This window comes from Indicator indicator, chromosome 18, assembly GCF_027791375.1.
Source record: "Indicator indicator isolate 239-I01 chromosome 18, UM_Iind_1.1, whole genome shotgun sequence".
NCBI classification, from domain to species: Eukaryota; Metazoa; Chordata; class Aves; order Piciformes; family Indicatoridae; genus Indicator; species Indicator indicator.
The window spans coordinates 3,307,980-3,333,097 of NC_072027.1; the positions used below are offsets into that span (position 1 = coordinate 3,307,980).

At 45.5% G+C, this 25,118-nt stretch overlaps 2 protein-coding genes across 2 annotated transcripts in view; both read right to left on the reverse strand.

Moving 5' to 3' along the window:
- The window catches only part of RNF130 (ring finger protein 130), a 44,128-nt gene extending 30,083 nt beyond the window's left edge, over positions 1–14,045 (reverse strand). Inside the window, exons 1-2 of the mRNA XM_054389280.1 lie at positions 13,778–14,045; positions 3,800–3,994 (exon numbers count right to left, since the gene is read on the reverse strand). Coding sequence (XP_054245255.1) covers positions 3,800–3,994; positions 13,778–14,045 — 463 coding nt within the window. The remainder of the gene's footprint in view (positions 1–3,799; positions 3,995–13,777) is intronic.
- Positions 14,046–21,090: 7,045 nt separating this feature from the next.
- The window catches only part of FLT4 (fms related receptor tyrosine kinase 4), a 57,936-nt gene continuing 53,908 nt past the window's right edge, over positions 21,091–25,118 (reverse strand). The window contains exons 27-30 of the mRNA XM_054389357.1: positions 24,725–24,864; positions 23,915–24,035; positions 23,063–23,148; positions 21,091–21,660 (exon numbers count right to left, since the gene is read on the reverse strand). Coding sequence (XP_054245332.1) covers positions 21,441–21,660; positions 23,063–23,148; positions 23,915–24,035; positions 24,725–24,864 — 567 coding nt within the window. The 3' untranslated portion in view covers positions 21,091–21,440. The remainder of the gene's footprint in view (positions 21,661–23,062; positions 23,149–23,914; positions 24,036–24,724; positions 24,865–25,118) is intronic.

Genomic DNA, 25,118 nt, shown 5'->3' on the forward strand with positions numbered 1-25,118 from the left:
TTCTGCTCCTATTTACTCCATAAAGTCTGAGTATGAAATACTAACTTTAGAAGCTTCTTTGGCTTATATCCTTTTCTAGAAATCCAAATAAAGTCTAGATTTTAATAGAGAAGCTCAATATATTCTTGTACTTTACAGGACTGTTTTCACAACACAAAATCCAGAATTAAAATGCTATTTTACCTGCATTTCCTTCCTACTCCTTGTACTTGGTTACAAAGGAGACAGCTGCTACAGATTTTCCCTACCACACATCTACTACATATTTTCTCTGCAACACAGGCTCTTTTTTTTTTACATTACACAATATTTGTTTTGTAACAGAAGTGGCAAGCAAAACCACTCATAAAACTGCCTTCCTGCCAGTGATATCATAATCTAATGCAACCTAAGCTGGGAAAGATGCCCTTCACTAAGGGTGATAGAGGACAACTACACGAATGTACAAAGCGTGTTTTTATTTTACAGACACACAGTAATACCTACAAGGATATACAGAGAGGAAAGAAAATGTTGTGAAGAACATTAATGGGGAAAAAAAATGTTTAAAAGCCAAACAGCTCCTCAGGATCAACACCTACTTTAAAAGTCAACAGGCAGACACTTAGTGGACTATCACACAAGAACAAGCCAACTCTGCTATTAGCAATAGAAACTCTTCATTTGACATGGTGATGACAGACTGATTCAAGAGTGACAGCTGCTACCCAGCCACCAGCAGGAATCTCTGTTTGCTGAGAGCTCTGTTGAGTAGGAACAAATTTCCCTAAGATCAAAATTTCCAAATGTGTGCTCAAGCATAAAATAACTTGGATAAAATATTAATCCTGCAGGTGAGAACTGATTATTGAGCTCTTTTCATAAGGAATCACCTCTCTGCAGGTGGGCAACAGCCATAAATCTCTAGAATATTTGACATATTTTTAGCACAGACGTTGCCTAAGCTGGTGATTGGAATTCATGCAAATGCCAGGGTAGGAAAGCCTGAGGTTCACCAAGTGTGTTATCAGCACTTGCTGCTTTCTTCTCTGCTTCACCAGGAACACAGAATATTCCTAAGGCTTGGTACACAGCAGTATAAAAATTATGTTCCAGTGATATAAAATGACATAAGGTCTATTTTCTCCTGTCTATGCATAGGAAACAGAGCTCTGGCCCTTGCTATGGTAACACAGCTGCAAAGTCATCTTGTGAAGAATGCATTTTTAAAACAATAGAGGAACACTGCACAGCATTAGGCATGGTATGGAAATAAGACCAACTTGGAGGCTCACCTTCATTTTCACTATCAACTCTATTTAACTCATATTTAACTGAATCAGGAGAACAGCTATCAAATACACAGGGGCAACTCCTGACCTTTGGGGACAGAAAATACTGAAGAGACATAGAGACCACAATACCTAATTAGCAGATGATGTGATTGTTCACCACCTAAAAAGCATACAAGCAATGATATGCTTGAAAAGGAAGAAAAAGCAAGACCAGAGAGAGCCTTGAACATGTTTAAGACTGCTCTACACATATTTCTTTGAATAGGTTCATCACATAAGCATAGGTTCATGAATCTATATCCCACTGGGAATAATTCTCACAAAGGGGGATGATGGAGTCCAAACCCTCCCTGTGCTGAGGCTGACACTGAAGGACTAATCTACATCTGAGTTACACTCACTTGCAGTTCCTATGCCAAGCAAACAGGAAGTTATTTATAGGAAGCTCTGCAAAGTGCAGACTGATGAGGAGATCCCTTACATGACCCCAACACAATCAAAACAAAAGCTCTGGAGCAACATTCCTCCTCGTTACACTGTGCTGCTAAGGGGGTACTTCAGTTCTAGATAATGACTTTTAGTCCACCGTACAGTTTGAACATTTCAGTATTAATTCTGAGATAGTGTCTACAGCTCAAATCAGTGACAGAGGTTCCAGTATACCAGGGACTGGGTACATGAAGTTAAAACCCAGGATCTCAAATACTGAGATTAAATATGCATCATCTCCAGTAATTACTTTTTTAAAGCTTGCTATGAGTAAGAGTAAATATTTGGAAGTCAACATGCTGAAGGCAGTACTAGCTTTTTTCCAAACACCAAGTACCCAAACAGTTGTCTGGCTAGCTTACAAAACACCATTTCACCCACAGCAGCTCTCATGTTTTATAACTGGAGACACTATTTCAACCTACCAGTACTGCTGGACCCATTGAAATGGTTTCTCAAGCAACACCTTGGTTTTCAGAGCTGAAACACCAAGTGAATCAGGATTTTCTAAAAGACAGACACCATCCCATTGCTATGAAAGCACCTGCTCAATCTGCATTACAAAAACATAAAGTATTAAAAGTTATAATCAAACCCATTACATGATTTAACACCTAACAGAGCAAATGATGCTGGAGCTGCCATTGTCAGTTGTATTCCTTCTGCCACACTAAAGTACTCCAGGCCACAGGAGAAGTCACAAACCATTGCTGAGCAGAGACTCAGGCCTTGCAGTCTTAGAGGTTTCCAAAGAGACCAGAGCTGAAGGCTTGGGAGTTCATTACATAAAGAGCGAAAGAAGGGTCAAAAAACTACAACAGCAAGGTGGTTAAAAGAGTTTCAACAGGGACTTTTTGCCTGCAGATTACTCACAAAAACGTCTAAAGAAGGCACCTGAGAAAAAAACGGATTGTCAACAGGCTTTGAATTGCTACACAGGGACCAAAATTTCCCTGGAAAATTCCTGTGGTGTACAGAATTGCAAAGGTCAAACCCCACTACAGCAGAAGCCACAAGACATTTCCCCCGAAAAAAAAAAAAAAGTGGGAAAGAAGTAACCATAGCATTTCTTTAGTAAAAGAACTCAATATGCTTAGCAATAATGAGGAAATTCCAGTTCCTAAGCAACCCCTATGCTTAGAAGGAAAAGGACTGAAAATATTCCAGAAATAAAAAAAAAGAGTAATTTAAAAAAAAAAAAAAAATCAGCCAGCAGTAGAGCTGTCAGATACAGAAATGTGCCTTTTCTGATTAAGCTAAGTAATTACAAATTGAGAAGAACCTTCTGGGAAAATGAAAAATGCAGTTATCAGAATTGGGAAAATAATTTTTAACCAAGGAAAATATTTAGGTATGAGGCTCCCATTAACTAAAGTAACTGACCAGTGACAGTTTTTACACAGAGTTCTAAAAAAAAAAGTAGAATCCTGTAGAAATCCAGATTTCCCCATGTTATTCTAGACCAGCAATCATCTAATTCTAGATAACTTCAAGAGGCAGCTGCTCTCCAAATCACTATTTTGTTGATTCCTGTAAGAGATTCAAAGACACACTGCAGAAAGGGGACCTGCTGTAAAATGTCATGAAAAGAAGCATGGAAGCTCAGACTCTGACTTAGCTGTTAACACTTGAAAGCCTCTACCACAACAGCCATCAACAAGACACCACTATAAAAATTCTCCAGGTACACTTTGTAAAATTCTAGACCATCCATTCCATGTTGGCTTTTCTTTTTCAGAAAGATTTAGAGCTGATTGCTCCTAAAATCTTACTGGTATTTCCTCCCGCTGCACCACTCCCAGCCCCTACTGCAGATGGGAGTGTTCCTCATCAGATAAAATGTACCCTAAAGGAAAATAACTGCTCAGAATGATTGGCTTGTTTTGCTATATTGCATACATGTAAACACCAACAGAGAACAGGCTACTTCAATCAGCCTCTGTGCAGTGCCAAAAGCTCTTCAGCAAGCCCTAATATGGCAAAAAGAGTACCTGGGCAAAGGAGAACCACAGGGAAAGAGACTGGGCTTTATTTACCTTGATGAGTCATTGTGACAGGTTCTTCACTGGATATATTGTTGTAAATGACCACAGCTGTGGCATTATGTGAAGCTGCTCTCAGTATTTTCTCTCTAAATGTACAGTTTCCTCGCTGGAGTAAAGCAATCCACTGCTTGGTGTTGGGTGGGACTTGGAAACGTGTCCGAGGGTCACAGCCCAGGCGGTCTGCAACTGAAATGGGAAAGAACAGTTACACAGCTGGCACTTTGCTCAAACAGGCAGAAAAAAAAAAGAAAAAAAAAACCCAAAACCTTGCTCCAAGCTTTGCCCAATTACTTAAGGGTTACACACTAGGAAGCCACTATTCTCCTGCTAATAAAGCCTAAAGATAACTGCATTCTTAGGAGAAAAAGCCTTTAGAATCTCAGGTCTGGCAGGCTGAAAGCTGTGCCTATATGCCTGAGAATTAGGCTATTTTTAACTCTAGTGCAGCCAGAACAATGAATTCACATTTGAATCAATACCTGCCTGGAGGCTGAAAAACATTAGATTATGGTTCATATGCTATAGGCATTTATGAAACAGCTGTTTATCAGTCATTCTGGGGAGTATAACCTATTTTTCTTCTCTATTTTTTAAAATTTTCCTTCTTTCTAATGCAGTCATAAATATCACTGCAGTGGGAAGTGTAACTAGACAAAGGAGGTTGTGAAAACAAGATTTCAGAGTTATCTGCCATGTGCAGGCTACTGTGAAAAGAAAAAAAAAAGGGCAATATTAAAAGCTGATCTGGTAAAAACCCCAGCAGCCAACACCAGCTTTTCACATATACAGATTTTATTTACAAGGAAGCACATTCAAATTGAGAGAGGAACAAACAGCTTTGCAAACATGATGCACTCAAGTTGTCAGCTAAACAGGTAGTGATGGTATAAAGAAGAGCAACAGAAACTGCTAACACCAGATGTCTGAATTCAACAGCATGCAAAAGCTCTTTTGTCCTTTCTGATGCTGTAATGTATCCTGGAACAACTCAAACCCATACAGAGCTATGTACAAAAGGGCCCAAAACGCAAGGCAGAAGACAACTTCACAGTACAGCAGCTGAAAGTGATGACAGACATTCCTGTTTACACAACTGGGAACAGGCAGTTTAGTCCCACAGCTTGGTCATTATCATTAAAGGGTCTGAGATATTTACAGCCAGCAGCAATATGTGATACAAAGACTCTGAATGCCAGGAGTGCAAGAATCTTTGGGTGGGATAAACTAACTTTTTTTTGAAACAGAAACTAATTATTTGTATAACAGCTCTGAAAATGTTACAGTTCATAAGAACAATTCAAATGAAGCCTCCCATACATTTTTTTTTCCTTTTAAAGAAGCAAGTTCATCACCACAGACTACAAGATTTCAACAAAAGATCTCTCTCACACACACACACACACACACACAAAACCCCAAAGCCCAGTTTAACACATTAACTGGAAACAAAAGATTTTGAAGCATTCTCAGCTTAACACAGCTCAGGTTAAAACCTGTAACAGTAGAGAGTCAAGCAGCTAAAGGATCTTTCCCAGAGCAAGACAATCTCTTGCTTGCCTGAGGAAAACTAGTGCAGATGAGTCTGCGTTGTGGCAGTTGCACAGGAAGTCGTTGCATCTCTTAATTTGGACAAGAAGTGCCTCTCCCTGTTCCCCTGGAAGGAGGGTGGGGAGCCAGACATAAGCACATCCTTTGCACAATTGTTTTTCAAGGCTGTATGAGACATTTCAGACCTGGAGGGCTACTTGCTGAATTTTTGTACTTGCGCTTTTATTGTGCGCAGGAATGAGGGAAAAATCTCAAATACAGATGCCTGAAGCTGAATTTTATAAAGCATTTCCTTCCACTGCCCTGACACTATTAGAATCCCTTTCAAACCTGCTAACTAGCACTGATGCACACATATTGTTTCGGGGCACTAGTGACAGCCATCATGAACAGCAATGATCATAGAAGTGCACTTCCAGATCAGCTGCACTTTTGTAGCTTGTCTCTCAGGTCTTAAATTCCAGGGAATAGTGCATTTTTTGAAAAGGAATTAAAGTTTGCTTTTTCCAAATGTTACAGAACTATAACATGAGACGTGTGCAGCCCATCTTAAAATCACAGAATCATTTAGGTTGCAAAAGATCCTCAAGATCATCAAGTCCAACCATTAACCCAGTACTGCCAAGTCCTCTGCAAAGATAATAGCAGTTCACTGTTCAGTGCACACTTCCCCCTTGCTCAGAACATCTCCACTTAAAAATGTGAGGGGGAAGAAAGCACCAGCAAACTGTGATAGGATGCTTCTCAAACCTTGAAAGCTAAGAAATCTATCCTTCTCCAGTGAAGTCAGATTAAAGAATATTAGGTGTGATACATCCTTTGCAAAACACCATTCAATAAATGCCCACAATTCCACAGAAGCTCCTCAAACTGCCAAAAACTAACCCTGAAAGTAGATACTACAGCAAACACTCATTTACTTAAAATACCTGGGATGAAGAGCAGTAATCCTATGGATTATGTACAGTTTCATGGAACTGTTAGGGTTGGAAGGGACCTCAAAGATCATTTGGTTCCAACCCCCCTGCCATGGGCCGGGACATGTCACACTACATGAGGTTGCTCAGAGCCACATCCAGCCTGGCCTTAAAAACCTCCAGGGATGAGGCTTCTACCACCTCCCTGAGCAACCTGTTCCAATGTCTCACCACTCCCATGGTGAAGAACTTCTTCCTAACATCGAATCTGAACCTACCCACTTCTAGTTTTGCTCCATTTCCCCCAGTCCTATCACTGCCTGACATCCTAAAAAGTCCCTCACCAGCTTTCTTGTAGCCTCCTTCAGATACTGGCAGGCCACAATAAAGGTCTCCTCCGAGCCTTCTCCTGTCCAGACTAAATAGCCCCAACTCTCTCAGTCTATCTCCAGTATAATCATGATTCAGTATAATCATGTTCAAAACTAAAGTACCAAGTGGAAATGAAAATGGCCATAAAAATAATGAGCTATAAGAATGAAAAAAGAATCAAGATAAGCACAATGAAAGGCAAAAGGCACCTTGAAAAGGGAAGCAGCGTACTTCAAAGTCCGTCACACAGTCCAGTTTTACAAAAATCTATGTAGGTATCTTTAAATTTATGCAGCCTGAAATTTTTAGCTTGAAAACTGACAGGAGAAGTAGTTAAGAGATAATAGAAATTGCATCCGTGGGAAAAGCAGCACAAAATTTTCTACCACTGCAGAGATCAAAGTCTCTTTCAGCTGTGGACAGAGCTGTGAAACATTACTGCATAGAACAACAGGATTAGGAAATAAGATATTAAGAGATAAAAGCTTTCCAGATATAGACCAAACGCATACAGCACGTTGTTCCTGACAAGGTGGATGAAAAATTAACAGCTGACAATATTATTTTAGCACTATGTAAGTAATATTAAAAAAAAAAAGACCAAAACCACTAAGGAAAATCTGGTTGGTTTAGATAAAACTGAACTGAGTAACTGCAAGTCACTCAAGATTAAATTAATAGCCAGAACTCACTTTTCTTTACATTAGCATCCTACCACACCACACAAATGCTAAGCAACCTTTTAACCAAACAAAATTCAGGAACAACAGTAGAAAGCCTGAGTTTTTCTTTACAGGCTGAAAAGAATGAAAGTCGTACAGCCACCCTTCTAGCTGGCTAAAATAAACCATCTGCTCTACCTCTAAGTGCCAGGCACTTCAATTGGCATTGTAAAGGACACAGACAAACACAGAGTGCCAGCAAGAAACATCGTCAATACCTCTCCATTATCATGCCATCTATGCTCCATTGTCCAAAGTCCAATGAGGATCTAAAAGATCAGGGCTTATTGGATGATGTCCTACCTGGATGATGTCCATGCCAGAATGAAAAGCAGCTTCACATTAAATTAAACAAATCACTTGCACATAAAAAGTTACGATCAGAAGTCACTTGTGTCATTCCATGCAAGCACACAGAAAGCCTCTCAGTGTGTTTCTCTAATGTGCTGCTCTTCTGGCTTCTTCCAAAACTTACTCTGTCTTTCCTTTCTCTGTGTCTATGTATCATGAATGGATTGGCAAACCCCCAGTTTTCTGTTAGAAGTGGAGACTACTGGTTTAAGTAAGCAGTTACGTCCAATGCTGGTGTAAATAGCTATCTTCCTACCATAACCCAAACACTATAGAAGAGTCTCTTTACAGAAGGATCAGCTGTGATCTAAGTATCTTCCACTAGGCTGAGTGTTTACTTTCACCTTTAGGAGAGCTTCAGTTTCCTCTTGCAGAACACACAGGATTAAACAACTTGCATTTAACTCCTTCTCCTTAAGCATTTGTTTTTTCAGTTCCAGAGTCTGTGGCTCTGCTGAAGGACCAATGTTTGTGGCAGTATTAAGGGATTCATGTGAAAGAAATAATGATGCAATAGATCCAGCCAGGCTTCCAGAACTACTGACAAAGTGTTGGCAAGCTCATGTTAGCACAGCAACAGTACTTTCCTCCTGTTTTCCAATTACCTTTAGCTCCCAATGTAAGAGGGATAGCCATTTTGTGGGAGCAAAAGTGAAATCAATAGGTCATCTGCCACGGGCTTTGTCAGAAACATGGACACATCTGCCTGAACACACTGTTTCCTACCTCTGAACCATTGCTTTCTCTCATCTACTGCATGTTTATGATGCTTGTCCATTGCTCAGAAGGTAGCTGTGACATCCCACTTCAGCCAAGTGTTGCACTGACTGTTAGCAGACTTTGTCCCCTTTTCAAAGAAAAAGTCCAACATCATGATCACACACCCTGGGTATTAACTATTTTATTCCATGGGGGTTTTCTTTTGGGTTTATTTATTTATTTATTTATTTATCCTCTTTTTAGTTTTCCTTTTTTTTTTTTTTTTAAACCAAAAAGGTCAGATAACTCAATATTGATTGGATTTTAGCTAATACTCTACTCTCTAAGGCCAGCACCCGTTGCCAGAGCTGGTCTGTCTCAGCTACACATAGAGAAATCACTTTAAAGCCTGACCTTCACTGCCTGTAATACAATCAGTGGAGAGATATCACCAATATTTCAAGGGGCAGCAGATCAAGAGACTCAGCACAGGGAAAGAAAACAGCATGCAGGAAGACAGTGTCCCACAGAGCCCGTGCCTCAAAGCATTCCCTCCCTCCAGCAGGCACTGCCTGGGCAGGTGCTATGTAGCATGTCTGACTGGCAAAGCAGCCAGCCTTGTGCAACACCTTAACTATCATCCTGTGACAGAAAGTCCAGACAAAGAGTTCAGCTGGGAAACATACAGGAGCCACACAGCAGCACAGACTGATTCTTATGTCAAGGTTCTGGTTAATTGCTGCCCCATTAGGGTTTCATACCTGTAACAGTTATTTTTTCTTTCAATGCATACCCACTTGTGCTATTACCACTATAGTCCTTATTTGAGCCAGATATAATCCCCACGTTCAGAAAGTTGTGTCAATGAGTTCTGTACAGTGATTCTGGGTTGTTTTTTTTTTTTTTAATTTTCAAGAGCTATTTCAGGTAATTGCTTTGACTAAAGCTGGCTTTAACACTAAAAGAAACTCTTTGAACAAGAGGTAATCTTGTTTCAGGGAAGAAGTTAAACCAAAGGAAATCACTGAAGCTTAGAAGAATCCTGTAATAGTTAGATTTAATCTTGTTAGCTCAGTAAGCAGACTACAATTATGCCAATAAACTCCAATACATAACCTCTTTTGTGATCAATTAATGACTACTAATCAAGCTGGTTACTGAGATCAGTGGTGAAGGATGGATGTGTGGCACAAGATTTTTTAATTCTGCTACACCACTGATGTATTTGCTTGCTGCATTTTCCTAAAGCTTATTGCTTTGGATTCTGGGCCAGAAAGAGACACACAGCTCTGCCTGAACGTTACCTAAAGCTCTGCAGTTACTAGGAAACTGGCATTTTAAACCTTCTGCAGTTAAAACTTGCTCACACAACATGTTTATGAGGTGTCAGATGCTACAGGATGCTGCAGAGTACCAAGCACAACTACCTCTGTTCCTAACACTGTGCCAATATTGTTTCCTCCCCACTTCCACCTTTTTCTAACACGTTCTTCCTCAAATTCTCAGTCTCCTTGCCTAGCCACAAGCTCTCTCTCACAACCACCACCTCGACCATATGCCCCTTTAGGCTCCAGGCCTTTCCCAGCCTCCTCACTCCCTTGTTTCTGACCTATGGGCTCAGTGAGTTGTAACGTGATCAAGTCTGGCTTTGAGTCTGCTGCTATTTCATTTCCTATCGGTCCTATCTCCATTCCTCATCACCCTGCCTACTTCCTCACTACTCAAGCCAGCCAAGGTGCACAAAACTCTGCCTCCCAGCAAGGTGTAACCATCTGCAAGGGGACTCTGAGAACACATGAGGCTGAAATTTCCAATCCTTAGCTGTGTATCCAAACACAGAATGGCATGCCATAACCTAGACACAATTACAGAACAATTCCGTTCACCACAGATGATCTTGAGGGATCTAAACTACAAAGCCCTGTCATTTCTATCAAGAAGCATTGAAGTGAGTTTTCAGTGGGTTCTGGTTTGCTTTATCACATCAAAAGACACCTAAAGGTCACCACCACAACTGGTTTCAGTCATAATATCCACAGTCCTTAAAAGCAGAGGTCAGTAGAATTGGCATAGTGCTAAACACTGCTAGGATGTATAAACAGACAATGCCACAAGCACCTAGGCAGCTACTGTGAAACATCTGGGCTGAAATGGCTGGTTCCAGAAAGTCACAAATAACTGATGATGAGACTGAAAGAGAAATGCTCAGTAACCTCACTGAAAAGATGACATAAACCGAAACTGAACTATAAGAAAAGCTACATCAGATTGTGAAGATGCATTTTGCTATTATCCTTCCATGTGGAAGGAGAGGAGCACTTTTTTGTGAGCTGAAAGCATTTGTGCCCAGAAGATTTTTAAAACGCTCTTCTAGTAAGAAATTATTTAAGTCTTGACAAATGCCTTGCAAGTTAGAAGTAAGGCAAGGAACTAGAAGAACTGAAGACAAATTGATGGAGAAGCTCTGCTGCTGTTTTGCATTTAAAGCACTTGAAAGAGATGCAAGCACAGGTGCTGGATTTACACCCAACTGTGACCAACAGCTCGATGGAGCTACACTTTCACAAGCCACATTCACCAGCGGTCAAGAGAATTAATGCCATGCCACTGCCAGGGGAACACTGCTTTGGAAAGTCAGTATCCATTTCATACAAGTGCCTATAAAAAGAATAGAGTTGTAATACATGTATTAACATGGCAAGGGTGAATTCTATTAAAGAAATTCTGCTAAAGAAATGGGAGAAGTGCTTGAGTAGATCACACTGGTGTAAGACTTCAAGGTTGGGGGATCACACAGCACTGGCAACTTCAAAAAGTCCTATATAAAATATCAGGCACCATCAGGAACACAAAGAGAACAGCACAGAGCACACCACTTCCAGTGGCAGGCCAGGCTGTTACACATGGTGTATGTTCAGCAGCACATCACTGGCCCCAAGTTTGGAATTAGTAAACTCATTTCCCTGCAGGCACCAAGTAAGGGACTTTAAAACAGTATGCAAAAATGTGACACTTAAGGACAATTCAAGGATAAAAGATGGATGTCCCAGTCTATGCTATCAAGGTGCTAACATCACACTGGTTTGTGGAAATTTCAAGGGACAGCCCATGAACAGGGGAATGCTTAACATCAAAGCAGTTTCAAAGTCAAGATCTCTCCAAACAGTTGTTGACAGTTGTAGAGTCCTCTTCTGATACATGAGAACTGGGGTAGAGCATTTACTGCTCTGACAGCAGAGGCTGGTGCTAGCTACTTGTGTGGAGAACTATTAGAAGGAAAAAAAGATATTTTGCAAACAGGTTCCACAGCATCATTAACAGGCTGCTAAAAGGGCATTAGAGCAATCACTTTTGTCAGGACAGGATGGTCTTTTATCAAATCTAGATATATAAAAAGCACAAGAATAGAAACATTAGATCCTTAGGCCTTCAAGAACATCTTAGCAAAAAGCATAAAACATTCCAGTCTTTCCTGATACATGAAATCTTTTTAAGCCACATGAAGCATGCCTTAGCCAAATTAAAATGAAATGTACACCCTAGAAAAAACAACATAGAACAATTCAGAAGAACTTTAAAGATGATCGCTGTAATGTTCAACAGTCATCTGTTGACAAACAGGACAAAACTGAATCTCCCCAACAACTGATGACAAAGTTGTAATGAGTGCAGCATGACAAGACTACAGAAACTGAGGTCTGTAATTTCAGGGCTCCTGCTGTGCTTTGTCACTGAACTTCCTCACTACAATACTTAACCGTAGGATATAAACGTGCTGCATTTCTCAAAATTTTATTTAGTTCTCTCATTATTAGGTTCCAGGGAAAATGCTGTCAGCTTCTCTAAATGTTTTAATCACACTTTAGAGAAGACCATATCAGAAGAAAGGAGAAGAAGTTACAGAAACAGGTTAAAAACTAATTAATGTCAAAGTTCTTGACAAATAATGCAGCTACTTAAATTTTTGATACTTGGGTTTTGATACTTGGACTACATTAAAAGGCAGCAGTTTTAAAACCCATACAAATACTACTTGAAATAATGTCTACATGCTTAACACTTTCAGGACAACCTCCTGGTTTCATATGGGAGGTGTGTGTGCTTAAGTGAGGAACACCAGGAAGCATATCTGATGATAGCTGACCCTGAGAGCACAGTGAAGGCAGGATTTGAAACATAAGCAAAGCATTTTACGTGCTCAGTAATTTCTGCTTCTTCATCCTTCAGCTGCAAAATATGCTGTATTAATATATTCTAGCTAACGTTGCAAAGCCAGTAAAACCAAATTTCAAGGAAACCAGCAAGCTGATGGCCTGTCTGCTTCCTACCTAGGAGAATCTTACAGCAGGCTGCCTAAGAGGATGCATCCTGTTCTGAAGAAGCATCAAAGCATTTCCCTGATTTTAAGATTTGGCTTTTAATAATTAATATTTTTAATAATTAAGATTTAAGCTTTTAATAATATGGTAGTTCTGTGTTATCAATTCTGTAAAAAACTCCACCCTTAATATTCCCCACTTGGAGTCTAATTTTAAGCGGCTACATTATTTCACTTAATGCATTATTCAGAGGTTTACCGTCCAGGAGATGGGTTGGGACTACTGTGATCCATCAAGTGGTTAATTTCTTAAAGATGGGAGTTTTGATAACATCAAGAAGGGTTTTCAAAGTAAGATACTACTAAAACCACATCATTATGCCTGAAGCAATTGGTTTTATTTCAGGCAAACCCCAAGACAATACTTTCATTGTGTTCTCTATAAACCCCAACATCTGTCAAAAACACAGTGGATGGGCAACAGCTTCATGTAATGAAAACTTATTTGGAAGCACTGAAAGGTTCAATATTGCAAGCAAACACATTTTGGGCTGACCATGAGAGTAAACAGCTTGATGGCTTCAGCCCTTCCAAGTCTTGATGGACAGCTTAAACTGCCTTTTTAAGAAGCGTTCACTGAGCAACCACGACTTCACGCAGCTGCACAAGCCATCCAGATGCATATCACTGCGAGACGGCCATGCAGCTGTCCTGAGATTGATGGTATGGCTGTAATCAAACACTATTCACTATTGCTACCTTCCCCCTTTAATTATTTTGGAAATAACACCTTCATCCCTCAGCATGACCAGCCTGCTGGGATCGATGCTGGAAAGAACATTATGTTTTACAGAGCCATTACTGAAGCCAGCACTCTGATTTTTGGGGGTTTTTTTTGTAATTTTATTTTCCTTTGGGAGAGTTCTTCCTCCTCTTTTGTCAGTGCTCTCTAGGAAAACCTGCAAAGCTCAGACAAAGGCCGAGCCCCCTGTGAAGACGGCACCCGACAGCCAGCCACCGGCGGCCGCAGAGGACGCGTTACCTCCGTTGATGGGGACGGGAGCCACCAGCAGGCCCTTGACCTCCACCTTGGGGGAATCCTGCCCGTAGCGGCCGCGGTCGATCCTCAGCAGCGTGGGGCCGCCCCGCTCGGGGCTCAACACCGTCACGTTGATGAGCGCGGTGTAGTACGCCTGGCTGGCGTTGTCGGCGCCGGCCGGCCGGACCCGGCAGTGCCAGAGCAGCAGCAACAGCAGCAGCAGGACGGAGGAGCCGCCGTTCCGGTGCTGGCGGACCCACCGCCAGCTCATCTTCGACTCCGGGCGAACCGACGGCCGTCACCGGTTGCCTGCGCCGCTTCCCTCGCGGCAGCGCCGAGCCCCACACGCCCGGGTGTATTTTATCCCATCTGACAGCCCAGGAGCGGAGAAAGACCAAAAGCAGGCGGCGGGGGGAGGAGAGCACGGGCTCATGCCATGGGAGGAGCCAGGGGAGTCATGGCAGGTCCCAGCCGAGTCCGATCCGCGGCCCCCGGGGAAGGCTGCTCGGGACGAGCCACACTTCGCCGGCCCCTCAGGGCGCCGCTCTCATGCCGCCCGCCGCTGCCCGTGCTGGGCGAGGGGAGGGGAGAAGGCGGGGGCGGCGCCGCGGCCCCCTCCTCGCACAGCTCCGCGCCAAGCTCCAAGGATGCCGCCGGGAGGAGCAACCGCTGCTGCTGCCGCCGCCTCAGTCGCGCTCACACACGGCCGCGGAGCTCGCCTCGGGCTCGGCTCCTCGCACTGCCGCGCTTCGCCTCGGGGCTCGTTGCCGCCTTAGTGCGGAGGACGGCGTATCCCGCTGCGCCGGCCGGTGGCCGCAACCGATGACTGCCGCTCCATGCTCGGCTCAGTCCTGGGGGAGATCAGAAAGGCCCCCGGCACCTTCCGGCAGCCGCACCGCACACACTCAGCGGCTCCGAGCCCGGCGCCTCGACTGCAGCCCGGCGCTGCCTGCACTGCGCAGGCGCGCCCCGCCCCGCCCCGCGCCACGAGGGCGAGAGGCGGGGCTGCAGGGGAGACCCGCCCGTGGGAGGCGGGGCCAGGTGAACAGGCGTGTTTCTGTAGTATGACGTCATCAGGGGCGGGGCGGTGTGGCGGAGAGGGTGGTGTGGCTGTAGGGAGAAGTGCCCGCGCTCTGGTGCTGGCTGGTTCCGATGTCTGCAAGGAAGATTGGCTCTAGGGATCCTCAGTTCTTCAAGGAACTAGACGCAGGGACACCTGTGGGCTGCCACAGATCCTCTGCGTCTTTCATCTGGAGATGGTTTAAAAGGATGTCTTGAATTCGGGGGGAAAAGAAGGGCTGTACGTCGGAAAAAGGGCTGGGGTGTGCCCCACTCTGCCCAGTTAATGTCAAAAGGGCTGTTGGGGCACGTACTGTGCAGCCATAGCAGGATTTTGTCACCCCTTCCTAATTTGGAGTTATCTTCGGTGTACTAGAATGGGAAGTCTTACAAACACTCAAATGTTAATAATAATCCTATTAAATACTGTAACCAGGACTTGATGAATGACTTTCACTCACTACAGTTAAGATTTCAGCCTCTCCATGACCATAGTAATAGCAACATACTGTAATGGCCACCTGGGGTTTTGAAGGGCAAACTACCTGAAAATAATTTATGGCAAAGAAAACACATGGCTGTGAGTTAGGGTATTTCCTAAATTTCTGAACAAATAGCTGTTATTTCAAGATACAGCCTCCTTGCTGACTACCCCAGCTGCTTGGGAAAGCCCTCCATGAAGTCTGGTGTTTAACCTAAGCATCTTATTAAACTCTTCCCTTTTGGAAAGTTTTGTAATTTATCTATTTGTGATGTACCTGGTCATGTAACTCATGGAAGATAACACCATCGAAGCAGAGGTTGTTTGTTTTGTTGAGATGTTTTTATGGATCTAATCCTGCCCTTGGATAAACCTGCCCCATTCCCATGGAAAGCAGCAGGCTTGCAAACCTGCTTCTTAGAGCAAAATGGACCTATGGGCTCTGCTAACGGCATGGAGCATCCTCTTAGAAGCTGTTTATGAAAAGGTCTTTAGAAATTCCAGTACGATCCAGGAAATGTTTATGAAGCAGCAGGTGAATGTTCTGCTTCCAGATTTTTTTTTTTTAATTTAATTTTTATTTACTTGGTAAGTGCTGGTTGAGGAGCCACATGCCATTAATAGTTTCTCAATGTTTCACCCCAGATGGTGGGTGAGAGTCATGGCAGACACACTGATCCCACACCCTGCAGAACATTTTGGAGCTGTGGTTCTTGCAGTTGGATTTTCCAGCACTAAGAGCTCTGCATCATTTTGATGTGAAGTCATGTCCTTTATTCCTGAAATGTCCTCAGAAAGGGCCAAGAAGTCCTAGGAGCCTGAAGGATTCTTTGCTGTCACTGCATCGACCTTCAGAGAAGCATCTTAAAGCACTTTTGAAAAACACAGAGAAAACATTTGCTGGCCATGTCAGGAGCAAAACAACCTGAAAGGCCCAGACCACGACCTCCCAGTTCCCTTTTCTAACCACAAGAAAATGCTTTTCATTTTGCCCTGCCCGTTTTCCTGTGGGCTGTGTTTCTGCCAGAGAGAGGTCGTTAGCTGTGCTGGACTCCCCCTGTGAGGGCTGCCAGCTTGGTCACACCGCTCCTCACAAAGCAAGGGCTGGGAGATTCCCCTGCCACATGGAGGGCCATGAGCTGGGAGGCAGAAGATAGCTGAGGTCTCACGGCCTCAGGAGAGAAGCAGCCAAGCGCTGCTCCAGGGTCCACGAAAATGGGGTATTTCATGAGCAGCTTCTATCTCCTCGTTCCCCAAACCGACAGGTGCCCGGGTGGGGAGAGGAGAGTTAGAAGGTTCTTTTGGCTGCTCTCATCCGGTGGTGGGGCTGGGTAAAAGGATGGTGGTGGACAAACGGGAGCTGAGGGGATGTCCCCAAGTGTCTCCACGCTGCACAGGGCAGCCATGCCTCTGCCCGTGGCAGCTCCTCAAAGGAACACTTTTTTTTGGTAGATAGACGGCACTGAGGTCTTCACAGGTCACCACAATATGAGGGAGCCGCGCCTCAGGTTTCACCCTACCTCCTACTGATTTCTGTTGGTGAAATGGTTACAATTCCATTTATGTTCCATCTCCGGCGCGGTACATTTTCCTCAGCCCCGATCCTGCCTATGGTTCGCACCCGCCCTTCTCTTTCCTGTCAGTTTCCACCCGCCGCCATCTTCCCAACCGGACCCTGCCCCGGGCCCGCCGACGCCGGGGTGAGGGCGCCACCTGCGGGCGGCGCCGCGCCTCCTGCGGAGGGGCTCGTTATGGCGCCTGGATAAGAGGGCTCCGGTCGCTGAGGAGAAGGGCGAGTCTGAGGGGGCTCCGCCGCCTACTGCCCCCCCTGGCGCCCGTCACCGCTGTGGTGAAGGAGGGCAGGAGAGGCCGCGAGGTCCCAGGCCCCCGGGCCGAGGCAGGGTGCGGGTCTGGGAGAGGTGGCGGCAGTGAAAAGCTGGGTGCTGGACCGCCGGCTCCTGTCAGCAAGCCGTGGGCAGTGAGCCACTGGCAGGGTCTGCCCACAGCCGTGGTGGAAGCCCCATCCTTGGAAATATTCCAGGTCAGGTTGGACGGGGCGCTGAGCAACCTGCTGCAGTTGAAGATGTCCCTGCTCACTGCAGGTGGTTTGGACGAGATGCCCTTCAAATGTCCCTTCCAACCCTAAACCAGTTTATGATTCTAAGCTTAACCAAAGTGTATCCGGCTTCACCATGAGAAAAGCCCACGTTTCATCCTGGATGGAAATGCCACAAAGGCCAGCTGTTTCCTAGAGGATGCAGAGAAACGCAAAGAGACATGAAAGTAAAAATAATAAACCCAAAATGTGGTAATTGCTTGGGCCAGAGGTGGGCTGGGCGGTGCTGTATGAGGAGCTGGCAGCAGGATGCTGCAGCACCATCCTCCAGGAACCAGAGAGCAGCTGCCAGTTATGACTTTATTCATTTTTTGTCCCACATTTAGATATTACAACAAAACTCTTAATGACAAAGGATAACAAGTACTATAGGAGGAGAGGGAAGAAAGCAGTGTTCTAATTGGTTTGATATATAACCATGAACTTCCAGAGACAAGACTCAACGTGAGTTATTAACACTCACATACGCTTACTGGTAGGAAAACTCACGTGCAAACACCCCACACACTCACCCACGAAACTCTCACCCACCCACCCACACACACACCACCCTTTTGTACTCACACATAATCCATGTTGTAACCTACTTGCATGGAAGGCAGCCCACTGAAACATCGAATGCTGCTGTAAGCAACAACAGGTACCAGGTTAAAATATTGCAGTATAAATGAAGTGTTACTTGATACACAAGTTTTGTTTTTCTTTCTTTTTTCAGAGATGCATGTGTGTTTGCAAGTAGGGGACCCAACACTTTGTTTTCATGAGGGAGGAACGTCCTCTCAACACCAACACTTTGTGAGGAAAAATGAGACTGCAGGTAAACTGGGAACAGTCATTTGAAAGGAGGATGATAAATAGCTTAGCTTCAATGCTCAGTTCCAGTAAAAGCCCAACCAAAACAAAACAGAGACTGCATTGTGCACGGAGCAGGCACAATTCTTCAACCCTGGGCTTTAAGTTGAAATACTCCTTTGTCACTGTGGAAAGACAGACAACATGGCTTCAAACCAGACCAGACGAGCTTCATTTCGTGTTTACACTTATCTGGAGACACTAAATCAAAATGCCAGAGATGACACAAGAGTGTGGGGAAGGGTATCAGCTTTGTATGCTCTAATTTTAGTATACTTTTAAGAGAGTGAATGTACAATGGTCTCAACAGCTCTTCAATAACCCACACTACAAGTGTTCTTCAGCAGCAGGAGTGTCTGAAGAGGAGCCAGCCCTAGCTCATATCGTGGCTGCATTGTTCCTGTGATGCTGATGGTGCAGATGCAATAGGATCTGATTCCACACATCGTGCCACAACACCACCCCCCATCAAGATGGTGTGAAAGCAAGAGAAAATCAACTTCCATGGTGTGAAATGATTTCAATGTTCAAAAATCAGATGTCATGCCACTGCTTTCCCCAGAGTGAAGGAGTGGATCGTTAACAATGGCTGTAATGAAGTAACCCTTCTCCACAAGGATGCTTGTGAACAATTTACAGCTGTCCTGGCTGCCTGGGAGTGCTGACAGCCAGCCAGGGTGCTCAGATGCCTCTGTCTGCTTTCTGCTAAGAAATCCTGTCAGGCTTTGCTAGTACATTTCTGTCCCTCACATATGGGCAAGGACTTGCATCTACTTTGGAATTCTGTTTTTAAACTATTATTTTATTTATAGGCCTCTTTCCTGGGCTCTCTCTCTGATGGGGCTATGTTTCCAGGCATAGAACCATTTGTGAAGCACTGGAAACAAGAGAGCCTGGGTTTTGTGGATGGACATCACCCAGCAAGCAGCCTGAATTTATCTTGGCTGTCTGTCATTCACTCACGTGAATGCTGATGTGGGACCCCCAGCAGTACAGCACACATGAGCCTTCCTTTGATCAAGGGAACCACCAGTTCAAAAACCAGAGCAAGAAGAGGGGAGGAGAATTTGGTCTGGCCTGTCCTATTTCGTTGGCCTGGCTCTCCAGCATCTCCTACCAGAGGATTCTTACTGACTCACAACAATTACTTAAAGATGCTTAAATTCCTGGCAATTCCAGGGGACACCAGGAGAAATCAGGGAATTCATTGCCACAGGCAGTTTCCAGTTCCTCATCCTGAGCCAGTTTGGCTCAAGCTGGTCCAGTTTTGTGCCTCTTTTTGCCATGGAAATCGGAGCCCTCTGATCCTGCTGACACAAAGAGGGAGTGGAGCGTTCAGGGCTCTGCACAAGCTTAGAGAATCTGAATGACAGGCATGCTTTTCCCATGTGCTAAATAAATCTCCCCGTGACACTTGAGCAGAGAACTATAATTAAGACTTGGGAAAGTCATTGGTAAGGGCTCACAGGCTCACGTCAGGAAACGCATAAAACCCTGCTGGAAGAGAAACAGTTTGGGAAAGCAGCACATCTGACAGGAAACACAATTCAAAAAGTCCAAACCAAAGCCTTGGCTCTGTGCACAGAGGTGTGGCCAGCAAGCAGAAACTCCCTGCTGCTGAGATGCCCTGGTGCAAGGAGCTCTGCCAGCCACAGGCATGTGGGAGAAGAGATGATGACAAGCTGCTCAGATGAGCCTCTTCACCCAGACTCTTCTGGCGGTGACGTAACCATGCTCTGTGGCCGAGCTCTCGGATTGTGAGCAGCATGGAAAGAAGTAGGTGGGGAAGTGGTGAGGCAGCTGCACAGAAATCTGTAAAGAGGGGCTGTGGAGGTTCCCCAGAGCTCTGAATTCACGTGGTATCTTTTAGAAACAAAAGACCCAAGTGTTGAGATGTTTCCTCAGCAAATAAGTGCTCCTCAGACCTCCAGAGGCAGGTACACTGTGCAGAGAATGCTTCCCTAGAGCCAGAGATCTAGGGCAGAACTGTCCATCCAGGAGAGCTGGGACTTGAGCGCTGGCCAGGTGCCGTCCTCCATGTGCTCAGTGATGCTGAGATACAAGGGGATACAACCCAGGGCACCTCATGACTGGAGCTCTGTTCCTTCCATTGTTTCCAAAACCCTTGCAGCAACTTGAACATAAACATTTCACTCCCTATTGCTTTGATCCTTTTCCTCCCAGCAAACAACCCATTTTCACTCTGTGTATAGAAGCCATCTCAAATTAACACAGCTTTGCTTTAATTTCTCACTCAGGCAACAAATGATCTCAGCATTGCCTTGGGAGAAGGGGAAGGTGAGAACAGCAGACCTGTGAGTAACCTGCTCCCAGCACAGATTGTATAAAACCCTGTTTTGCACAGGCTCTGCAAAAAAAGTTGCTATTTGTCTCACTGGGAGGACTCTGGCCATTAGCTGATGACCTACTCAGCACTAGCTGTATTGAGATGGCTAAAATAATCCTGGTATAAAGCAGATTGACAGGTTCCCCCCGTCAGAGATGAGAAGGGTGTGGGTGTTGCTTGCAGAGGAGCTGGAGAGGCTGGCGCCTACCCAGGCTGAGCAGCGTGCATGAACGCTTACCAAGATCCCTCAGGAGCTCTCCGTACACCTCCTTAAAACGTCCTGCTCTTGCTGCTAATTCCACTAGGGATTTCTTCCCTTTTATTCTGCTCCACAGCTCAGCAGCTGACATAATGAGGAGAGGAGGAGGAAGCAATCCAAGGAAAAACATTCGGGCTGCACACCAGGAAGAAACTGGAGACTAAGACAGATCTATTTATATCTGACCTGAAATGGGCTTTCTGAATGGGAAGCTGATCCGAGCAGAGGTTGGATGATGGCAGAAGGTGCTGTAGTGCTGAACACAGGCACCCACTCACCGGCAGAATGCAGCAGTCTGGGCCACAGGAAGGAAGGAAATGTGAGGAAGCAGTGAGGTGGCTTTCTCCGGTCCTGGCACGGGGAAGCTGCAGCTGGAGGTGCTGTGTGAGCCATCGTGCTGCCTTTCCAAGGACATCGCTGTTACCCATCCACTTGGGGTAGGTTCCCTGCTGGGGTTGGGCATGGGTTGAAGGAGAAGCTCTGAGTGCCCCTGATGATGTGCCTGGAGGGTGAGAGGAGATGCCTGGCAGGCACCTCCAGGGCCTGATGCCGTTAGTACTGCTCGGAGAAGAAGGAAGCATGGAGAGTGGGGGGAGTGGCCCCCTCTCCAGGTGGGGTGCAGCTGCCGTCCTCAGAGTGTTCTGACAGCTCCCCATATTCACTGTTGTAAAAAGTCTGGCCTCCGACTTGGGACCCATACAGCAGCCGACATCTGCTCCGCAGCTCCGACTGTTCCCCTGGCAGCTCCGCAGTTCGGCTGGGCCCTTTACTGCTGCGAGAGAGAGACACATACAGGATCAGTCTGAGTGCTCCTGCAAAGTCTCTGTCCTGCTTAGAGAGATCACAGCTTCAGGAAACATCATCTGCTAATGCACATGGCAGAGGTAGGGTCAGGAATGGTCCTATGCCTCCATCTGAAAGCACAGCACCAGGTCTTGCTCTAAACATAAGCACAACCTGTATATTTTGTGAAAAATCAGTGACAGAGTTATTTCAGCTCTTCTAGATACCTTTGGGAAGCCCAGGGAAGGTTTGGGACCCAAAAGAGCAGGGTGAGACACGAAACATTGCCTCAATTGCTCCTGGAGCTGGCAGGGATAACACAAACTGATACAAACCAACAGCCAGGATGAAGAAAAGGAAACAAAGGAAGATGAAGATGTGGGAGGAAATCAGCAGCCCCATCTCAGTGTCTGCCAATCCCAGGTGACTGGCAAAAATCACAAGAATGAGGGCAGGGACACATTCAAGGAGAGGTTTAAGGTCAATGTTTTCCAGGAGATGGACACCAGGTAGCCCATGGTGTAGGAGACAACGGGAACATGGCTTAGGCAAAAAAGTACAAGAAGCAGAAGACAGTCAGGATACAACAGCAGAGAGGCCACAGGGTGAAGGAGAAAGACAATGATCAGTTTAATCTGATGTTGGGAGGCAAAGCGGTGAGGAAGAGGCATGGGGCTGGCCTTGTTTAAACACACAAGCTGATTTGGCTTGCTCAACACACTGTCAGAGAGGCACAGTCCCAGCCTGCTCTGGCACCAAGCAGAGAAGAGCTGGACAGATTCTCACCCAGTTTCCAAGCCTGGGGCAAAGACATAACCATCCATAATGTCCTCAGCATCGAGAGTGCCAGCTCAACCTGCTGGGTCAGTACTGGCATGTGGGAAGTCCTAAGGCCTGTACCATCCCTGCAATGCCACATCAGGGCCCTGTACCACATGGTTCAGGGCTGGGGGAGGGAGGTGGCTGCCACATAGTATCCATCCATCCATCCATCCACCCATCCATCCATCCATCCATCCCTCCCTCCCTCCCTCCCTCCCATCTGCCACTGCTTGAACAAGACCTAAGGTGTTTCACCAGAAAACATCACTAAGCATGAAGACTCTCATTAACATCATCACTCCACTCTGCCTTGTTGTCTTATCAGACACATTCTCCTAGAATGGGCACAGTTTACATTTTTACACCCTAGGAAGCAGCAGGCAGGTCTGTTCTCATGCATTTTGCCCCTCATTAATGTGTGCATGAACTTAGCTGGCTGAGGGCCCATAGCCCTGCTGCTGCTGAGAGCCCCAACTAGGATATGCCCTATGGGGGGACACCAAGAGCTGCCTCCTGCTCTCACTGTGTTTGGCAGCAGGGAGGTCTGAGTGGCTAGACTTAAGGAGTACCTGAATCCACCTTCTTTTCTGTGTCGGTTTTCTATCCTCTCAAATTCCTCAGATGCCAGAACCATCCCACTGTCTGTCTGATTGTCCTGGAAGGAAGCAACAGGAGTTATCAGTAACATCCCTGTCGACTGGTCAGAGTGGGAAGGGAGGAGGAATCATTCAGAAGATGAGATCATGTGTATCTGCGATGGAAAAAAAGGAGTAGGGGCACTTTACCAGCATGCTCCATGGTCTTGCTGGAACTGATTTTCTTAGGTGTCTTCTTAAAAGCAGCACATACAAAGGCAGAATTTGTGTGTGCAGTTCAGTTGGGGGAAAAAAAAAAGAGTGCTCCTGCTTGGACTATTACCTTCAAATCTGTGAGAGGTGAGGTTTTCCTCTGAGACTAAGGGCGTGACTTGAGTTTTGCCACTAAAGGAGATGTAAGTACCAGCCCAGCTCAGAGAGACCAGGAGGATCCCTGCTGCATGCTGCCATGTGGGTCACGTTAGAGGAGGTGCAGACAAGCACTGTATGATTTAACTAGTCCTGGCTGGATTTCAGCATGCTTAACCAGGCCATGTTCACAGATCCAAAAAGAGTGAAGAACAGACTCTTCTCTGAGGTCTTTCATAGTCCTTGCTTGCAGATCTAGCCTTGCTATTTCACACTCAGGCAGCAGGAGCTGCTGTAGAGAAATCGTTATGTGCCAGGTGGAGAAATGAATGTGCATAGGACTGGATGGATCAAACAGAAATGACACAGACAGACTGACATTAGTGATCTTCCTTCCATGATCTTAACAGCAAAGGTGTCAGGAAACAGCTGAACGTTTCTTTGCCCCCTGCTCAACCCCACTCAGATGCCACTCACCGGGTGTGCCTTGTACATTGTATGTGTCATGGGAAACTCTTCAAATGTCTTTATCCTGGATGGACACCTGATCTGATTTCCTCCCGTCAGACAACCAGGGAATGAGACACAGTTGTAGTATCTGTTGACAGAAGTGACTGCATTCAGTAAAACCCAGAGTCGACGTCCTGACTAAACAGGACCTGAACCCAACCTCCTCTCTGTGCAACCAAAGCATGCAGGGAGGCAGATGACCCAGACAGGGGATGTGGGGAGGGGAGCAGCATCACTTTAGGCCTCTTAACTCCATACTCCATCTGCAGTAGGGAGCACCCAGACTTCCTGATCACATCACGGCCTGATTACCTCTCCACTTTGGATAATCAGAATAATGTCATATAGATTGCAGGCATCATCACACTGTCACAGCTTCCTGGAGATGAGAAGCCTAGGCCTAGTTGTCTGAGTTAGTTAGGAAGAGCCAAGATGAAGCTCCTGCACTAGCAGAAGGGCAGAATCCCAGCTGACACCTTCCTTCCTTGTCTACCTGATGGGCCATGATGCCTTTAGTGGGATGTGAGACTCTGTCAGTGTAGCTGGAGGCAGGAGAAGGAATGTCACAGCCTTACATGTCAAGGGCTCTTTCTCATTAAGCAAAGTAGTTTGATTTTGTTAGTGAGGTGCTATGGTCTAAATGCTTGGATCACGCCTGATCACCTGGGCTTTTCCCAATCTCTTGCTACTGGGTTCACCCCATATCTCTCAGGCTCCCTTGCAGCAGGCTCCTGGCTGCCTGCTGGGATCTCTCTGCCCTCTTCGGAGGGGATTCACCTTGCTGCTAGGCTGTGGCAGCGTATCCTCATGTCAAAGTCCTCTTCATCTGAGTTTTGCTGGGCAGAGGAAGGCACCTGGGAGAAACCATCATCTTCTGAGCTGTGAGAGTCGTTCAGTGGGATGTAATCCTTCCCTTCCTGGTAGGAAGAACAGTGAGTGCCTTGCAAGAAGGGGAAGGCTTTCCTACAAGAAAAGGCTCTACACGTAGAAGCTGACACGGCTGGGGAAGAAACTTTCTGGTTTGTCTTTAGGTTCTCTGGGACAAAACATCCTGCTGGGATCCTGCTGAAGATTTTTGTGACTTCTGTGTTAAGTAGCTGCAAGTGTTGCAGGTGCATGGAGGTGTGCTTGAGCAGGAAAATCAGCCAGTTCTCCAGCACCTACAGTTCTC